General features: G+C 44.0%; 1 protein-coding gene across 3 annotated transcripts in view; it reads right to left on the bottom strand.

Moving 5' to 3' along the window:
* The window catches only part of LOC139263199 (cysteine-rich motor neuron 1 protein-like), a 340,422-nt gene extending 323,111 nt beyond the window's left edge, over positions 1–17,311 (bottom strand). For all 3 annotated transcript variants that reach the window (XM_070878927.1, XM_070878926.1, XM_070878925.1), the window contains exon 1: positions 16,503–17,311. In XM_070878927.1, the coding sequence (XP_070735028.1) occupies positions 16,503–16,863 (361 nt within the window). In that variant the 5' untranslated portion in view covers positions 16,864–17,311. The remainder of the gene's footprint in view (positions 1–16,502) is intronic.
* Between the last annotated feature and the right edge of the window lie 472 nt (positions 17,312–17,783).

A 17,783-nucleotide genomic window follows, 5' to 3' on the forward strand; every position in this document is an offset into this window, starting at 1 on the left:
ATGGAAAATAAGAAAATGGCAGAGAAAGTAAACAAATACTTTGTGTCTGTCTTCATGGAAGAAGACACGAAAAACCTCCCAGAAATAGTGGACTACCAAGAGTCTAGCAAGAATGAGGATCTGAAAGAAATTAGTATTAGTAAAAAAATAGCACTGAAGAAATTAATGGGACTGAAAGCCAATAAATCCCCTGGACCTGATTGCCTACATCCTAGGGTTTTGAAAGAGGTGGCTATAGAGATAGTGGATACATTGGTTGTCACCTTCCAAAATTCCATAGATGCTTGAACAGTTCCCGCAGATTGGAAGGTAACTAATGTAACCCTGCTGTTTAAGAAAGGAGGGAGAGAGAAAACTGGGAACTATAAACCAGTTAGCCTGACATCAGTAGTGGGGAAAATGCTAGAATCTATTATTAAGGACGTGGTAACAGGGCACTTAAAAAAATAATAGGATTGGGAAAAGCCAACACGGATTTATGAAAGGGAAATCATGTTTGAGTTTTTTGAGGTTGTAACTAGCAGAATAGATAAGGGGGGGGGGGGGAAAACCAGTAGATGTGGTATATTTGGATTTTTAGAAGGCATTCGATAAGGTGCCACACAAGAGGTTATTGAACAAATTTAGGGCTCGTGGGATTGGAGGTAATATAATAAGCATGGATTGAGGATTAGTTAATGGACAGAAAATAGAGAGTAGGGATAAATGGGTCATTTTTGGGTTGGCAGGCTGTAACTAATGGGGTGCTGCAAGGATCGGTGCTTGGGTTCTGGCTATTCACAATCTATATAATTTAGATGGGGATCAAATGTAATATGTCCAAGTTTGCTGATAATACAAAGCTACATGGGAATGTAAGTTGTGAGGAGAATGCAATGAGACTTCAAGAGGATACAGACAGGCTAAGTGAGTGGGCAAGAACATGGCAAATGGAATAATGGGGCCAAGTTTCGGCCTGAGTTGCTCCTGTTTTTTTGGAGCAACTGGTTTAGAATGGAGTATCTTAGAAATTTGAATTCTCGGCATTTAGTTTGCTCCAGTTCAAGTCAGTTAGAACAGTTTCACTTTAGAACAGAATTTTTTTTTCAAAAGGGGCCACTTACGCCTGTTTTCAAAGTTTAGGCAGTGAAAACTTACTCCAAACTAACTTCGAATGGAGTAAGTGAAGATTTTTGTATGTTCGAAAAAACCTTGTCTACACTTTAGAAAATCAGGCATAGGTTACAAATTAGGCGTTGGGAATGGGGGGGGGGGTTTAAAGGGAAGTTTACAAAGATTAAACACTTCAGTTTTACAAATAAAGAGCCATCATCAATAATAAATGATAAATACATCAACAAATCAACCAATAAATCAATCAAAAAAAATTAATAAAAAATAATTTTTTTTTTTAAATCAATAAAACATTTTCTACTTACCGACTGCAGCACCGGGAGTCCTCCAACAGCGTGCTGGGACAGCCCCCCCAGTGTGTTTCTGTCAGTGTCTCTATCTCTCTGTCTGTCTGTCTGTGTGTGTGTCTCTCACTCTCTGTCTGTCAGTGCAGTGAGGGGAGGGGGAGAAGTGGGGTGGAGTGGGGGTAGAGGGGGGTGAGGTGGGGGTATAGCAGGGTGGGGTGGGGGTAGAGCGGAGTGGGGTGGGGGGGATTTGGGGGTGGTTGAAGAGGTGGGGGGGAGAAGGAGGAGGGCGAGGAGGAGAGGAGGGGGGAGGAGGAGAGGGGGAGGAGGAAGAGGGGGAGAAGAGGGGAGGAAGAGGGGTAGAAGGGGGAGGAAGAGGGGGAGAAGGGGGGAGGAAGAGGGGGAGAAAGGGGGAGGAAGAGGGGGAGGAAGGGGGGGAGGAAGGGGGGAAGGAAGGGGGGAGGAAGGGGGGGGAGGAAGGGGGGGGAGGAAGGGGGGGAGGAAGGGGGGGAGGAAGGGGGGAGGAAGGGGGGGAGGAAGAGGGGGAGAAGGGGGGAGGAAGAGGGGGAGGAAGGGGGGAAGGAAGGGGGGGAGAAGGGGGGGAGGAAGAGGGGGAGGAAGGGGGGGAGAAGGGGGGGGAGGAAGGGGGGGAGGAAGGGGGGAGGAAGAGGGGGAGGAAGAGGGGGAGAAGGGGGGAGGAAGAGGGGGAGGAAGGGGGGAAGGAAGGGGGGGAGAAGGGGGGAGGAAGAGGGGGAGGAAGGGGGGAAGGAAGGGGGGGAGAAGGGGGGGAGAAGGGGGGGGAGGAAGGGGGGGAGGAAGGGGGGAGGAAGAGGGGGAGGAAGAGGGGGAGAAGGGGGGAGGAAGAGGGGGAGAAGGGGGGAGGAAGAGGGGGAGAAGGGGGGAGGAAGAGGGGGAGAAGAGTGGGAGAAGGGGAGGGAAGGGGAGAAGGGGAGAAGGGGGGAAGGGGAGGGAGAGGGAGGGGAGAGGGGGAGAAGGTGGGGAGAGGGGCAGAAGGGGGGGTAGAGTGGGAGAAGGGGGGGAAGGGAAGAAGGGGGGGAGGGGAGAAGGGGGGAGGGGAGAAGGGGGGATGGAGGGAGGGAAGGAGAGAGCTGGGAAGGAGAGGGGAGGGAGGGAAGGAGAGAGGAGGGAGGGAGGGGAGGAGAGAGGGAGGGAAGGAGGGAGGGGAGGGAGGGAAGGAGAGAGGAGGGAGGAGAGAGGAGGGAGGGAGGAGAGAGGAGGGAGGGAGGGAGGGAGAGAGGAGAGAGGGAGCGAAGGGAGGAGAGAGGAGGGAGGGAGGGTAGGAGAGAGGGGGGGGAGGGAAGGAGAGAGGGGGGGAGGGGGAAGGGAGAGAAGGAGGCTGAACGGCCGGGCCCAAGACCTCGGGCTGGATTTACAGGTAGGTGGCGTCAGGTCTCGGGGGGGGGGGGGTCGCGGAGGTCCGGGGGAGGGGGGGGGGAAAAAGAGAGTCGCGGAGGTCGGGGTGGGGGGGGGTGGAAGAGAGTCGTGGGGGGAAAGAGAGTCGCGGAGGTCCGGGGGGGCGTGGCAGGGAAGCCTTATCCACGCAGCCCCAGTGAGGCCATTCGGCCAGGGCTAGGGGCTGCGTGCTTCGGGGCCCCTCCCACAGTTTTGGGCGCCTGGAGCTACTGCACATGCACGCCCACTGTAGCGCGCATGTGCATAGGTCCCGGCACTGTTTTCAACACAGGGACCTGGCTCCGCCCCCTACAGCTCGTGCTGCGCTGCACCCAGTTCCAGAGGGCCTGCAGGGAGCCGGAGAATAGGCACGTTTTTTTTAGGCGCACTTTCTGGCGTGAAAAACGGGCGTCCAGGTCCATGCTGCACCGTTTTAGGCGCGGCCCGAAACTTGGGCCCATAATGTGGAGAAATGTGAAGTTATCAACTTTGGTAGGAAAAATAGAAAAGCAGAGTATTTTTTAAAATGGTGAGAGATTGGGAAATGTTGGTGTTCAGTGGCACCTGGGTGTCCTTGTATACGAATCAATGAAAGTTAACATGCAGGTACAGCAAGCAATTAAAAAAGCAAATGGTATGTTGGCCTTTATTACAAGAGGATTTGAGTATAAGAATAAAAATGTCTTAATTCAATTATATAGGGCCCTGGTGAGACCACACCTGGAGTATAGTGTACAGTTTTCGTCTCCTTATCCAAGGAAGGATATACAGGTTGAACCTCTCTTATCCGGCAGCTTCGGGACCTGGCCTGTGCCGGATAAGAGGATTGCCGGACGACGGGAGGTCACGCTGAACCCGGACCCCAAACTTAAAAATCCCACTATCAGTTTGGAAAGTTGCCTCTATCTTTAGGTGGAACTAAAATAAAGTAATGTCAGAGGATTCAAAACAATTGATCATAAGCAGAAAGGACAGTTTAACTGGTTGGTTCATTCAGTGATCAGATTTCGGACCGATTGGATTCTGCAGTTGGGTTTCTCAGCCGCTCCTGGAAACAGCTGGGTGACGGATTGATCCAAGGTTAATTTGATTTCCTCTGTGTGTGTGTGTGTGTGTGTGTGTGTGTGTGTGTGGCTGCATCTGCCCGCGATTCCACACAACCCCAACAGTCAGGAGCTCCGACCTACAGCCTAATGGCAGTTTTTGTTTGGGGTGAGACTGCTTTCCATTACTGCGAGTCCCAGGGCGCAATAATACATGGTAGCGACAGTCAGCTGCAGCCCGGTGACGGTTAAATTGGTGAATTTACTTAACTTAATGAACACAGGCCCCCTAGACTTACTGGGTACTGCTGCCCTGGGACTGGCCACTCCTCCCCTCCCCGCTGCCCTTGGTGCCGCCCATCGCCCGACCCGGGTCAGGTCTGCACGGAGAGGGAGCAAGGTGCAGCAGCCAACTGAGGCGCCGAAGCTGGGCCTGAAATGCTGCACAACGTCCCGGCACAGCCATTTACTGGTAATTTTTTTAGAAGCTGCTCTTGATTCTCTGCTTTGTTATCGGTCTGGTTCTCTCAACCTATCCAACTTCAGCTTACCCTGGATTTGGGTTAAGAAACCTGCTATAAACTCCAGCTACAGAAACTTATTCAGTTCTATTTTGACTTTCTGGTTCTGCGCATGTACTGCCCCACGCATCCCCCCACCAGCCAGGAATGATGCCGGATAAGGGAGGTCGCTGGTTAAAAGAGTACTGGATAAGAGAGATTCAACTTGTACTTGTCATTGAGGGAGAGCAACAAAAGTTCACCAGACTGATTCCTGGGATGGGGGGATTGTCCTATGAGGAGAGATTGAGTAGACTATGCCTATATTCTCTAGAGTTTAGAAGAATGAGGTGATTTCATCGAAAAATAGAAAATTCTTACAGGGCTTGATAGGGTAGATGCAGGGAGGATGTTTCCTCTGGCTGAGGAGTCAAGAACCAGGGGGTCAGTCTCAGAAAAATGGGTCGGCCATTTAGGACTGAGATGAGGAGAAACTTCTTCACTCAGAGGGTGGTGAATGTTTGGAATTCTCTATCCCAGAGGGCTGTGGAGGCTCAGTCTTTGAGTATATACAAGACAGAGATAAATACATTTTTCGATATTAAGTGAATCAAGGGATATGGGGATAGTGCAGGAAAGTGGAGTTGAGGTAGAAGATCAGCAATGATCTTATTGAATGGTGGAGCAGACTCGAGGGGTCAAATGGCCTACTCCTGCTCCTAATTCTTATATTCTTATGTTATGTATTAAAATGCTTGCTATTACTCAGTATAAATCAGAACAAAATGACCTATTTTACTAGGACACAGTTGAACTTAGCTGCAGACTATGTCAGAGAGGATTCACAAAAAAAACTTGTTAGAACTAAGTATCTGCAGTCATTTAATTTGATTATTTTTTATTTAAAAAAGGTGAAAATAAAATGTAATTGAGAGTCCAGTGAAAAACTAATGTGATAAATTGACAAGATCAGTACACATCTTCTGAAAACTAAAGACAGTTGAGTCTGTAAGATAACCACACAGTGAAAGTATGCACAACTTCACAGAACAGAAATTTAACAGAATAAAGTGATTTTCACAACCATACAAGATTCCTGTTATTAAAATCTGGAGTGATGGTTATTGACATGTGTTTCTTTGGAATAGCTGTTGATTCCAGAACCAACTCCAAGTTTTGTAATTGCTAATTAGGGGGAAATGGTTTTGCAAAAGTGGCTATAAACTCCAGATGGAATATTTCTACCATAAAAAGATTAGTTCCCATTATTAACTAATTTATTTTTCCTTTGGTGTTAACTCCCTCCCCTTTAATCTCCTTGGCAGCCAAAGTTTTGAAGCACAGGTATCAGAGGTGCCACAACTTTGGAGCACAAGGAAATAACATTTCTTGCTGTTCCAGTTATTTCAAATCATTCAGAAAATAGCTTACTAGAAAAAAGGAAATAATATTTATGCGGTGTGTCTCAGAGCCAAAAAAACTACTACCCCTTATCCCCATAAGAAATGAAGATTGAAGTAAGAGTCTTACCACAGTACAGACTCCTCATTGAAAGGAATTTGGCACATTTAATTCAAGTACCAAATAAAAAATGAATTTAGTGCACGAATGTATAATATTTCCAGGAAAAGGGTATCTGGGGTAAGAGCATTGAGCATTGTAAACAGATCTACTTAGCCTGGCCAGATCGTAAACTTTGTCCCTTTTCTGTTCCAAAGATACAGATGTTACTTGTTTACCTGAACATTCAGCTCCTTTAAGATAGACTGTGCTTCTGCGGCCAGAGACATTTCTTTTTTATATTAAAGGCACTATATAAATGCAAGCTGTTTGTTTTCCTTTTTGGAACTGGTTGCGGGGCGGGGTAGGGGGGGAGCGGGCGGGGCAGAGAGGGGGAAGGTGGATAAAGAAGTTCAATTCTTCTCCAGCTTCACGACTTCCCTGTCGATATTGTCGATGGGAGCTTGCCTGTTGGATTTTGCTAACAGTTCTCTGTAACGGTCTCCCAACAAGTATGCGAGAGCAGCACAGGGTGACTCGCGTACCAGTTATTAATTTGACTACTTGTGGTGAAATGGTGGGGAGAAGAGTACATAATGATAGGTTCAGACCTCTCCTCGGTAGCACAGCTAAGATCAAGAACACAGCATATAGATAATCACAAGTTTGAATCTGCATTAGGTCACTGTGGTGTAACACGTTGGGTTACCAACACATCATGACTGTTGTTCTAGACCTTTCATTATGTATATGTACATTACCTGTATTCCTCGATAAAGATTTTAAAAAAGATTAAGAGGCTATAAATCCAGTTTTTACAAGGATGAGAGGTGTCGATATTACTGATCTAAACAGATGGCTTCTGTACTTGGTTAATGGAGCAAGCAGACTTGATGTGTTGATCATGTGTTTTCTTGTGCACACTTTTTAAACAGGACATATTTAGCAGCTGAATTACTGAAACAAAAATTGTATTTAATGCCACGTTAAATTAGAGATCCAATTTGAAAAAGTGCCACAGGTTAACATAACTCCACAAATGGAATGGTACCAAGAATAATTTAGTGTTACGAGAGCAGTAGAGTATTCCATATTTTGTACTCTGCAAAAATGGTTGGTCTGGTCATTTATCTGCTGCATTTACATAAATGTATTTGGATTTTTTTTTCAACAAGAAAAGTCAGTATCGATGTATTACCTTTAAAAAAATTATCAATCCCGCCATTTGCAATGTAGACAGAAGTCATGCATTTCTGACCACCTATACCAAAAGTCACATGTAGAAAATGATACCGCAACAAACAGCAGGCTCACTATTAATGTCTGTCATTCTACCTAATCCGGAGGGCAATGGAGAATCAGCTTACATGGAGATCAATTTTTTTCTTTAAGTTCTTTCATGGGATGTGGGCGTCACTGGCAAGACCAGCATAATTGCCCTTGAGAAGATGGTGTGGGCCACCTTCTTGAACCGTTGCAGTCCATGATGTGAAGGTACTCCTAAAGTGCTGTTAGGGAGGGAGTGCCAGGATATATTTCCAAGTCAGGATGGTACATGACTTGGAGGGAAACGTGGAGATGATGGTGTTCCCACGCGCCTGCTGCCCTTGTCCTTCCAGGTGGCAGAGATCGCAGGTTTGGGAGGTGCTGTCTAAGAGACCTTGGCGAGTTGCTGCAGTGCATCTTGTAGATGGTACACATTGCAGCCATGATACGCCAGTGGTGTTCTAGTGTTTCTTTCTTTTATTTCTCCCTGAACAATTTCACTCTATGATAATGCATCTTCTGACAGCACTGATCCCCTGCTGGGGGTATGATTCCATGGTGCCAGTTGCTCTCAGTTTTTGTTTTTGCACCAGCCATATATGAGTCACAATAGTGAGTGTCACCAGGGTGTTTGATCACAAAATAGCGCAGCCCGTTTTCCTTCTGATGTTGGCAGTTACGTAATCTCAGCAACATCATGGGTATTAATCAGGACTTGGCACCTTGGAGGATTTTTCTCTCTCTACGCCAACAGTTAGGAGGCCAATTATTGCAACCTATTGCCATACCAGCTAAAACCAGCACAATCCAGAGTTCAAACCTGTGATCTTTGTGCTCTGTATGGCTAAATTACTAGCTTGATAAACTCGCAACCAGAGGAATCTTTCCAATACAAAATGAAATATATTCTTCTGAAAGTATTAAGCAGAAGACATTGGCATCAAAACTAATTGGATGGCGAAGTAATAAAACTCATGAAAAAGTATTGCATTAATATTTTTCATGTAAACTTCCTAGTGGTACAATAACAAAGCACAGAATAAAAACGTCAAAAAATATTATAATCCCTGAATGTTACTTGGTTTCACCAATATGAATTGGGCCTTATTTGATTTTTTCATTAAAGACAAAACAGAACATTACATATAAGGAAGTGGAGTCTGTGTTTCAATGCACGTGATAAAAATCCAGTTAATATACTTACTTCCCATCTTTCTCAAGTTAAATAGAACCTAAATTCCACTGACTAATCATAGAATCATAGAAATTTACAGCACGGAAGGAAGCCATTTCGGCCCACCATGTCCATGCTGGCCGACCAAGAGCTATCCAGCCGAATCCCCTTTTCTAGCTCTTGGTCCGTAGCCCTGTAGGTTACGGCACTTTAAGTGCACATCCAAGTATCTTTTAAATGTGGTGAGGGTTCCTGTCTCTATCACCCTTTCAGCCAGTGAGTTCCAGACCCCCACCATCCTCTGGGTGAAGAAATTTCCCCTCATATCTCCTCTAAACCACCCCTCAATTACTTTAAATCTATGTCCCCTGATTGTTGGCCCTCTGCCAAGGGAAACAGATCCTTCCTATCCACTCTATCCAGGCCCCTCATAATTTTATACACTTCAATCAGGTCTCCCCTTAGCCTCCTCTATTCCAAAGGAAATAGACCCAGCCTCTCCAATCTTTCCTCATAGCCAAAATTCTCCATTCCAGGCAACATTCTTGTAAATCTCCTTTGCACCCTTTCCAGTGCAATCACATCTTTCCTGTAATGTGATGACCAGAACTGCAGAGAGTACTCCAGCTTCAGCCTAACCAGTGTTTGATACAGTTCAAGCATAACCTCCTTGGTCTTGTATTCCATGCCTCGACTAATAAATGCAAGTATTCCATATGCTTTCTTAACCACCTTATCTACCTGGCCTGCTATCTTCAGGGATCTGTGTACTTGCACTCCAAGGTCCCTATGTTCCTCTACACTTCTCGGTGTCGGACCATTTCATGTGTATTCCCTTGCCTTGTTAGACGTCCCCAAATGCATTACCTCATACTTATCTGGATTGATTTCCATTTGCCACTGTTCTGTCCACCTGACTAGTACATTGATATCTTCCTGCAATCCACAGCTTTCTTCTTCATTATCAACCATACGGCATATTTTAGCGCCATCTGCAAACTTCTTAATCATACCCCCAACATTTTAGTCGAAGTCATTGATATATACCATGAAAGGAAAGCGACCCAGCACTGAGCCCTGCGGAACCCCACTGGATACAGCCTTTCAGTCACAAAAACACCCATCAACCATTACCTTTTGCTTCCTGCCTCCGAGCCAATTTTGGGTCAAACTCGCCACATTGCCCTGGATCCCATGGGCTTTTACTTTCGTGACCAGTCTGCCATGTGGGACCTGATCAAAAGTTTTTCTAAAATCCATATAAGAACATAAGAAATAAGAGCAGGAGTAGATCATACGGCCCCTTGAGCCTGCTCCGCCATTCAATAAGATCATGGCTGATCTGATCATGGACTCAGCTCCACTTCCCTGCACGCTCCCCATAACTCCTTATCGTTTAAGAAACTGTCTATTTCTGTCTTAAATTGATTTAATGTCCCAGCTTTCACAGCTCTTTGAGGCAGCGAATTCCACAGATTTACAACACTCAGAAGAAATTTCTCCTCATCTCAGTTTTAAATGGGCGACATCTTATTCTAAGTTCATGCCCTCTGATTCTAGTCTCCCCTATCAGTGGAAACATCCTCTCTGCATCCATCTTGTCAAGCCCCCTCATAATCTTACACATTTCGATAAGATCACCTCTCATTCTTCTGAATTCCATTGAGTAGAGGCCCAACCTACTCAACCTTTCCTCATAAGTCAACCCCCTCAGCTCCGGAATCAACCAAATGAACCTTCTCTGAACTGCCTCCAAAGCAAGTATATCCTTTTGTAAATATGGAAACCAAAACTGCACGCAGTATTCCAGGTGTGGCCTCACCAATACCCTGTATAGCTGTAGTAAGACTTCTCTGCTTTTATACTCCACCTCCTTTGCAATAAAGGCCAAGATTCCATTGGCCTTCCTGATCACTTGCTGTACCTGCATATTATCCTTTTGTGTTTCATGCACAAGCACCCCAGGTCCCACTGTACTGCAGCATTTTGCAATCTTTCTCCATTTAAATAATAACTTGCTCTTTGATTTTTTTCTGCACCGAGGTGCTGACTGTCCTTAATTAATCCATGTCTTTCCAAATGAAGATTTATCCTCAGGATTTTTTCCAATAATTTTCCCACCACTGAGGCTGACTGACCTGTAATTACTTTCTAAATTACTTTGCTTTTTAAACAAAGGTACAACATTAGCAGTCCTCCGGCACCACACCTGTAGCCAGAGAGGACTGGAAAATGATGGTCAGAGCCTCTGCTATTTCCTCTTTTGCTTCTATTAACAGCCTCTGGTAAATTTCATCCGGGCCTGGGGATTGACCCACTTTCAAAGCTGCTAAGCCCCTTAATAGTTCCTCTCTCACTATGTTTATCACATCTAATATTTCACACTCCACCTCCCTCATTGCAAATTCTGAATCACCCCTCTCTTTTGTGAAAACAGATGCAAAGTATTCATTGAGAATCATGCCCACGTCTTCCGCCTCCACATACAGAGTTCCTTTATGGGCTCAAATAGGCCCCACTCTTTCTCTAGTTATCCTCTTGCTTTTAATGTATTTATAAAACATCTTTGGGTTTTCCCTGATTTTACTTGCCAACATTCTTTCATGCTCTCTCTTTGCTTTCCTGCTATCTTTTTTAATTGCAACCTTGCACTTCTTATACTCCTCTAGAGTTTCTGTAGTGTTGAGTTCTCGGTATCTGTCATAAGCTTCCCTTTTTTTCTTTATCTTACCCTGTATGTCCCTTGACATCCAGGGGGCTCTAAATTTGTTAGCCCACCCTTTTTTTTAAAAAAAGGGAACATACTTGCTCTGTACCCTCAGGATCTCCTCCTTGAATGCCACTGCTCTGACACTGATTTACCATCAAATAGCTGTTTCCAGTACACTTTGGCCAAATCCATCTTAGCTCAGCAAAACTGGCATCGCCCTAAATGAGAATTTTTATTCCTGGTCCCCTTTTGTCCTTTTCCGTAACTACCCTAAATCTTACTGAATTATGATCACTAGCACTAAAATGCTTTCCCACTGATTACCCTTCCACCTGCCCCTCTTCATTCCCCAAAACCAAGTCAGAACTGCCCCCTCCCTTGTTGGGTTTGTTACATACTGGCTAAAGAAGTTCTCCTGCATGCATTTTAGGAATTCCACACTCTCTGTACCATTCACATCAACTTTTTCCCAGTTAATATTAGGGTAGTTGAAATCCCCCACTATTACAGCTCTATAGTTTTTGCACTACGCAGCCCACATATTTGTTCTTCAATCTCCCTCTCACTACTTGGAGGTCTATAGTACACTCCCAGTAGTGTGATCGCCCCTTTTTTCTTCTTTAATTCAACTCATATGGCCTTGTTTGATGATCCATCTAACATATCATCCCTTTTCACAGCTGTAATTGTTTCTTTAATACTGCAACACCCTCTCTTTTCTTACCCCGCTCTCTATCCCGTCTGAAGACTCTGTAACCAGAAATATTGAGCTACCATACCTGCCCTTCTTTCAGCCATGTCTCAGTAATAGCTATAATATTGTACTCCCAAATGTCAATCTGTGCTCTCAGCTCATCTGCCTTATTTCCTATACTCCTTGCATTGAAGTATATACTATTTAGTATTGCCAAACTGCCCTGTTGTCTATTTTCCAGCTCTTGTTTTCAAATTCACTTTCTACTTCTTCTCCTCTGCTGTCCAATTCCAGCTTTGCTTATCTCTCCACTGAATCTATTCTCCAGTTCCCATCCCCCTGCCAAGCTAGTTTAAACCCTCCCCAACAGCACTAACAAACCCTCCCACGAGGATACTGGTTCCAGCTCTGTTGAGGTGCAACCCATCCGGCTTGTACAGGTCCCACCTCGCCCAGAAATGGTCCCAGTGCCTCAGAAATCTAAAGCCCTCCCACCTGCACCATCTCTCCAGTCACGCGTTCATCTTCTCTATCCTCCTATTTCTGTACTCACTAACGCGTGACACCGACAGTAATCTGGAGATTACTAACTTTGAGGTCCTGCTTTTTAATCTCTCTCCTAGCTCCCTAAACTCTGCCTGCAGGACCTCAGCCCTCTTTCTACCGATGTCACTGGTACCGATATGGACCACGACCTCTGGCTGTTCACCCTCTCCCCCCAGAATGTCTTGCAGCCGCTAAGTGACATCCTTGACCCTGGCACCAGGAAGGCAACATACCATCCTGGAGTCAGGTCTGCGGCCACAGAAATGCCTGCCTGCTCTCCCGACTATTGAATCCCCTACCTTTATTGCTCTTCCATTCTGCTTCCTCCCGCCCTGTGCAGCTGAGCCGCCCATGGTGCCATGGACTTGGCTCTGGCTGCACTCCACAGAGGCACCATCGCCCTCACCAGTACTCAGAACAGTACTAAGGCAGATGATCTAGAGGTTTTAAGGAGGAAAGAGAAGTAATGTGTAACATCCTGCATTTATTTTGGATCTACCCTCAGCTTGTTGAGACTTTTTGGAGTTATCTGAAGTATTTTTTTCTGTTTTATGATAGTTTGAGCTAATCCCTTTTAAAAAAGTATTTTTTCTCCTTTTAATTGAACTAAAGGAAAAATTTGCTGGGCTATGGGGAAAGAACAGGGGAGTGGGACTAAATTGATAGCTCTTTCAAAGAGCCAGCGCAGGCATGATGGCCTTCTGTGTGGTATGATTCTACTAAAGCTAAGTAATCCAGTTTAGTCACTCAACCTGCAATTATATCTTTAGAATTGTTTCATACTCCACCATTACAATTAGTGGAGCCACCCCTGCTCTCTGCCGTCGTCTAAAAGCCTAGTTTGGACAAGGATCTCTGCAGATTTACTGGTATTTTCTCTTTCATCAATCAGGCGTGATTTGTTTCATCACCCTTGTTGCAACTTAAACCCCAAAATATTTAAAGTCAGAAACAAATAAGTTAAGATAGCAATGAAAAAGGTCATTGCCAGGTGGGTTAAATCACTATCACTGGGAAACCTTCAGCCATGCCTGCAAAAATCTCTTTTAACTTTGGAAATAGTTGAACTCGACAGCTGGAAATCTTATTGACTTACTATAAAAAGGTGAGTAAAACACATCAAGGGATGATGTGGATGAATTGAAGAACGTCTGGCTTCAGGGAGAACTGTCAAGTTATATGAACATTCTTCTGTCAAAATTCTACTGGTATATTCTTTAGAATGCACAATTAGATAGCTAGCTCTTTGCCTAAATTTTAATCTTGATTTATATCCTAATAAAAAGGCAGCTTTGTTGACCAACACAAGAAGTTTGTTTATTTTATGGTTGTAAATGTAACTGGAATAGCTATTCTTCATATATATTTGCATTCACAATCTCAGGTAGTCCTGAAGCACATTACAGCCAATGAAGTATTTTTGAAGCGTAGCCACTGTTGTAATGTAGGAAACTGTGGCATCCAATATGCACACAGTACGATCCCACAAACAGCAATGTGATAATAATCAGATATTCTGTTTAGTGATGTTGGTTGGGGGATAAATATTGGCCAGGATACAGGGCAGAATTACTCTGCTCTTCTGAAAAATAGTACCATAGGATCTTTTACATCCACTTGAGAAGGCAGGTGTTGGCTTAACATCTCAGTTGAAATATGCCATCTCCAACAAAGCAGCATTCTCTCAATACTGCACATGAATGCCAGCCTCGATTTTGCATATCTAGATATCGGAATAGTACTTTACATCAATGAGAAATCAAAGTGGCAACTTATGTTAAATAATAATCAACAGATGTTGTTTCACTTTTAGAATCAAAGTAATGGGCCAGAAATTACATTCCGAATGATGATGATGCTAATAGCGCTTACCATTATTTATGTGTAAAGGGTACAGCAACTTCAGGTGAAGAGTTGATGCAGTGTTAAATGTCAATATCGAAACCTTGCCATTCGAGCTGTGCATTCCGCCATTAGCTTCGCGAAAACGCCATTTCGCTGTCTCACCATTGAAATGCATTGAATGGTGTGAAATGCTGTATTTGCACTGTAGATACAAACTAAATTCGCCACAGAAAGTTACATCTTGTTATTTCAAGTTTAACTATCATTTCAACAACATGATAATTGTTAATTACTGCAAGTCAACCTCTCTGGCACGGAAAATTAATGATTACAAGTGTTAAGTCTCATTCCTTTAGGTAGTGACTTGTAGTTGGAGATGTTTAAAATATAAATTTTACATTTTTTGTAAAGTTTCCTTTCTGTCTCTTTTATCCCTCTTTCTTAATTCAATCTTTCTTTTCCTCTCTCGATTTCTCTTTCTGTACCTGATTTGACATTGAATTCACACACTCTAATTTACACTTCCTTCTCAGTCCTTGCACTGTTTATTTCACAATCCTTCAATATGATAAGAAAATATACAATTGCTTTCTCTGTTCACTCAAATCCCAGATGCCAGGTTTTCTCACTGTGCCATTATAAGCTCGCACTTTCAGCAACTTATTATGCAAAAAATTTAAAAACCTAAATGTGCAAGAGCAAGTCTAACTAATGGCAAATACGGTTAGATGACCTGCTACAGTAAATTATGGCCCAATATCTAAGGTTCCACCAGGAGCTGTGCACCCAGAGAAGAATTGTTCCCCATAAGTACTGAATCCTAGACGATCTGTCATTCATATTAAAGCACAATGCACCTCAACTTGTTCCTGTGGCACTTGCCAGTTCTAATTCATGCCCATGGTATTTAAGAAAGAACTACTGCAACTCAACATGTGGTGAAATATCCTCATTTTGGTTTGAAAGAAAAAAAAAGTTAACCTAAAAAAATGTTTAATTTCAATTCATTTTCAATAAAATCTACCAAATAGAATTGTAGTTTTTAATCCATTGCCTGAAATCAACGGAAGCTTTCACAATCATGTAGCTATTAATACTCAGTTTGCGCCACAGTCTGATTTCCATCTCTCTGAGCACTCTGTCGTAAAGGAGCCAGCTGTGGAAACTGAGTATTTTAATCCTGCAACAGTTAAAAACATTACATATATTTTCACTGCAGACTTTTTTGAAGCTTTTTAAATATTCACTTTTTTTTTCTACTTAACATCTGAAAGTTTACTCGCTGCATATTTCCAGTGTTGTGTACAACAGTGAAATTTGACCAAACAGGACGTTACTTCATGGAGAGCACTCTTAGGATACATCAAAAACTTGCCATAATTGTTTTAATTGTCTTTGTACAATTTTCATATGGTTATCTAAAACAACTGCAGGTTTGGTTTAAAATCAGTTTACCAGCTGCCATACAGAATGAATATTGGGCAGCTTAAGCATAGAGAAGCGCTGAATCTGTCAACTCTCACATCGTGTTGTGTTTAGGAGCTGGCTTTCGAGGTTACGTTTACATCGTACTGTTGTGCACTTTTCTTAATTAAACAGATTGCAATTGCGACGACTGCCTCATAAGGACGCCGTGGATGGTCCCCTCCAAGGCTAGATTGAGACAAATCATGGTTACAATTCCTAGCTCATGTCATTTTCAAACGTATTTTACTGTAAAATGTTTACTTTGAAATTGTTATTGGAAACAAAATTGGTGAAACATCCAAAACATTAATTTGACTGAAAAGGTGTTTACCCGTGGCTACAACTTTAATGTAAATATATAAACGCACATTTGAACAGCTACTTGTTAGCTGTTAAACATAACCAGTCCTCTAAACAAGTAATTTACAAGTTGCACCCACTTTATATATATATATATATAAGTTTTTTGTTGTTGCAGATTTATCGAGCTTAAGCCCGACCACATCATTCACTAACACATCAAAAGATCAGTGGCACAGCATTAATCATTCATCAGCACGATTAACTGTTTTTAAAACCACAATCGGCATTCACCATTTTCAACATTAGATAGATACATTAACATAAAGATTACACCTTTGAAACTAAACCTAGATAGAATTCGTAGCAAGCTTAAGTTTGGTTTGTTTTTAACAGGTTGCGCCGTTTGGTGGCGTTATCCCACAACATCATGTTCTCTCAGGTAAGCAAACTGACAGCCAGGTACCTTAACCCGCCTTACCGCAGCACTTTAAATCAAACGCATAGATGCATCCACCGGCAAGATTCATGCACTTGGAGTAGATTTTCCTTATTTAAAACATCAGTTGCAATGCCAAAACAGCCGATTTTTCTTTTTTTTAATAAAAGCGCAAAAGAAAATGAGTTTTTGAAACTTAGCTGCTCACCTTTGCAGACTCCTATTGACGGCCCTCGGTCAAGTCCGGAGCTGCTATCCCCGTCCTCCCCTTCCTCAATCGCGGGCAGGCTTTCAGTCACACACCACAGTCCCGTGTCACATTTGCCGAACTCGGCGTCCAGGTCCGCGCACGTGTCCCCCTTCTGCCTGGCGCACATCAGGCAGCAGTCGCAGGCGTCCAGGACCTTGCCACCCGGGCAGGCTCGCGGCTCCTCGCACCCTCCCCGGTTGCACGGCTGGCAGTCGCGTGCCCGTCCACTCGCCGCGCGCCAACAACTGGACCACAACAAGCAGACCGCAAGCAATCCGGCGCCGTCACACCGCTTCCTCAACATGACAACCCCCCGCATAAGAGACGATATTTGTAATAAACTTTTTTTTAAAGTGACTGAACTGCAGAACCGTATAGGCACTAACCCCTTTTTGACACTTAAGAAACAGCACCCCAAGTTGTACCTAGTGTTCCAACAATGCGTATTTAAAACACACAAAAAATGTTTTAATTAGTTTCTCTCTTCCCCACAATAAAAGGTACACATTCTCGCTAGGTATTTTCTCTCCCCCACACACCCTTCCTGACCATGGAGCTCCAGTCCTTATTATTAATGCACTGTCAAAATAGGCAGAGTTTAAAGCGGCTGTGCGTTGAGTTTAGCAGATTGCAGATGCGCCTCTGGTTCCTGTTGCTATCTGTGTCTGTCTCTCTCTGGGTCTGGAGCCGCGCGCTCCGCTCTCAATGAGCCCAGTCAGTGACGCGCACTGATTGACAGCACCGCGCGCCCCCGCCCTGCCCCGGCGCACAGCTCACGACTGGCAGACACCCGGGCAGCTGGAGGTCGTGCTTGGAGGCGACCCGCAATTAAACTGAACACTGTTATCAGGAAGGGATTGCACCCAAGTGGTCACGCAAAGCAAGTTACTGATTTGTTTCCTTCAGTTCAGCAGCTTTGTTACGTGAGGTTCTATTCAACTTTTCCATTTAAAAAAAGGGGATAAATAAGTTAAGAAAAATTGCAGAATTAATAATAAAAGCCATTTGGAAATAATCCCGCTGAACATGACTGAAGTCGTTTCTCTTCAAACCGTTATGGTTTTGTTTACAATTTATTTTGCCTCCTCACCACCTTTCTATTTCACTTTATCCTAATTTCTCGTCATCATTGTGAGAATGCTCCTTCAGAGCATTGCTTGGTGGATCGTATATCTCCATCTCACGCGGTTCTCGGCTCTCCTTATGGTGGAGCAGATTCCACCAAATATCAGTTGTAAC

The sequence above is a fragment of the Pristiophorus japonicus genome, chromosome 4, assembly GCF_044704955.1.
Source record: "Pristiophorus japonicus isolate sPriJap1 chromosome 4, sPriJap1.hap1, whole genome shotgun sequence".
Lineage (NCBI taxonomy): Eukaryota > Metazoa > Chordata > Chondrichthyes > Pristiophoridae > Pristiophorus > Pristiophorus japonicus.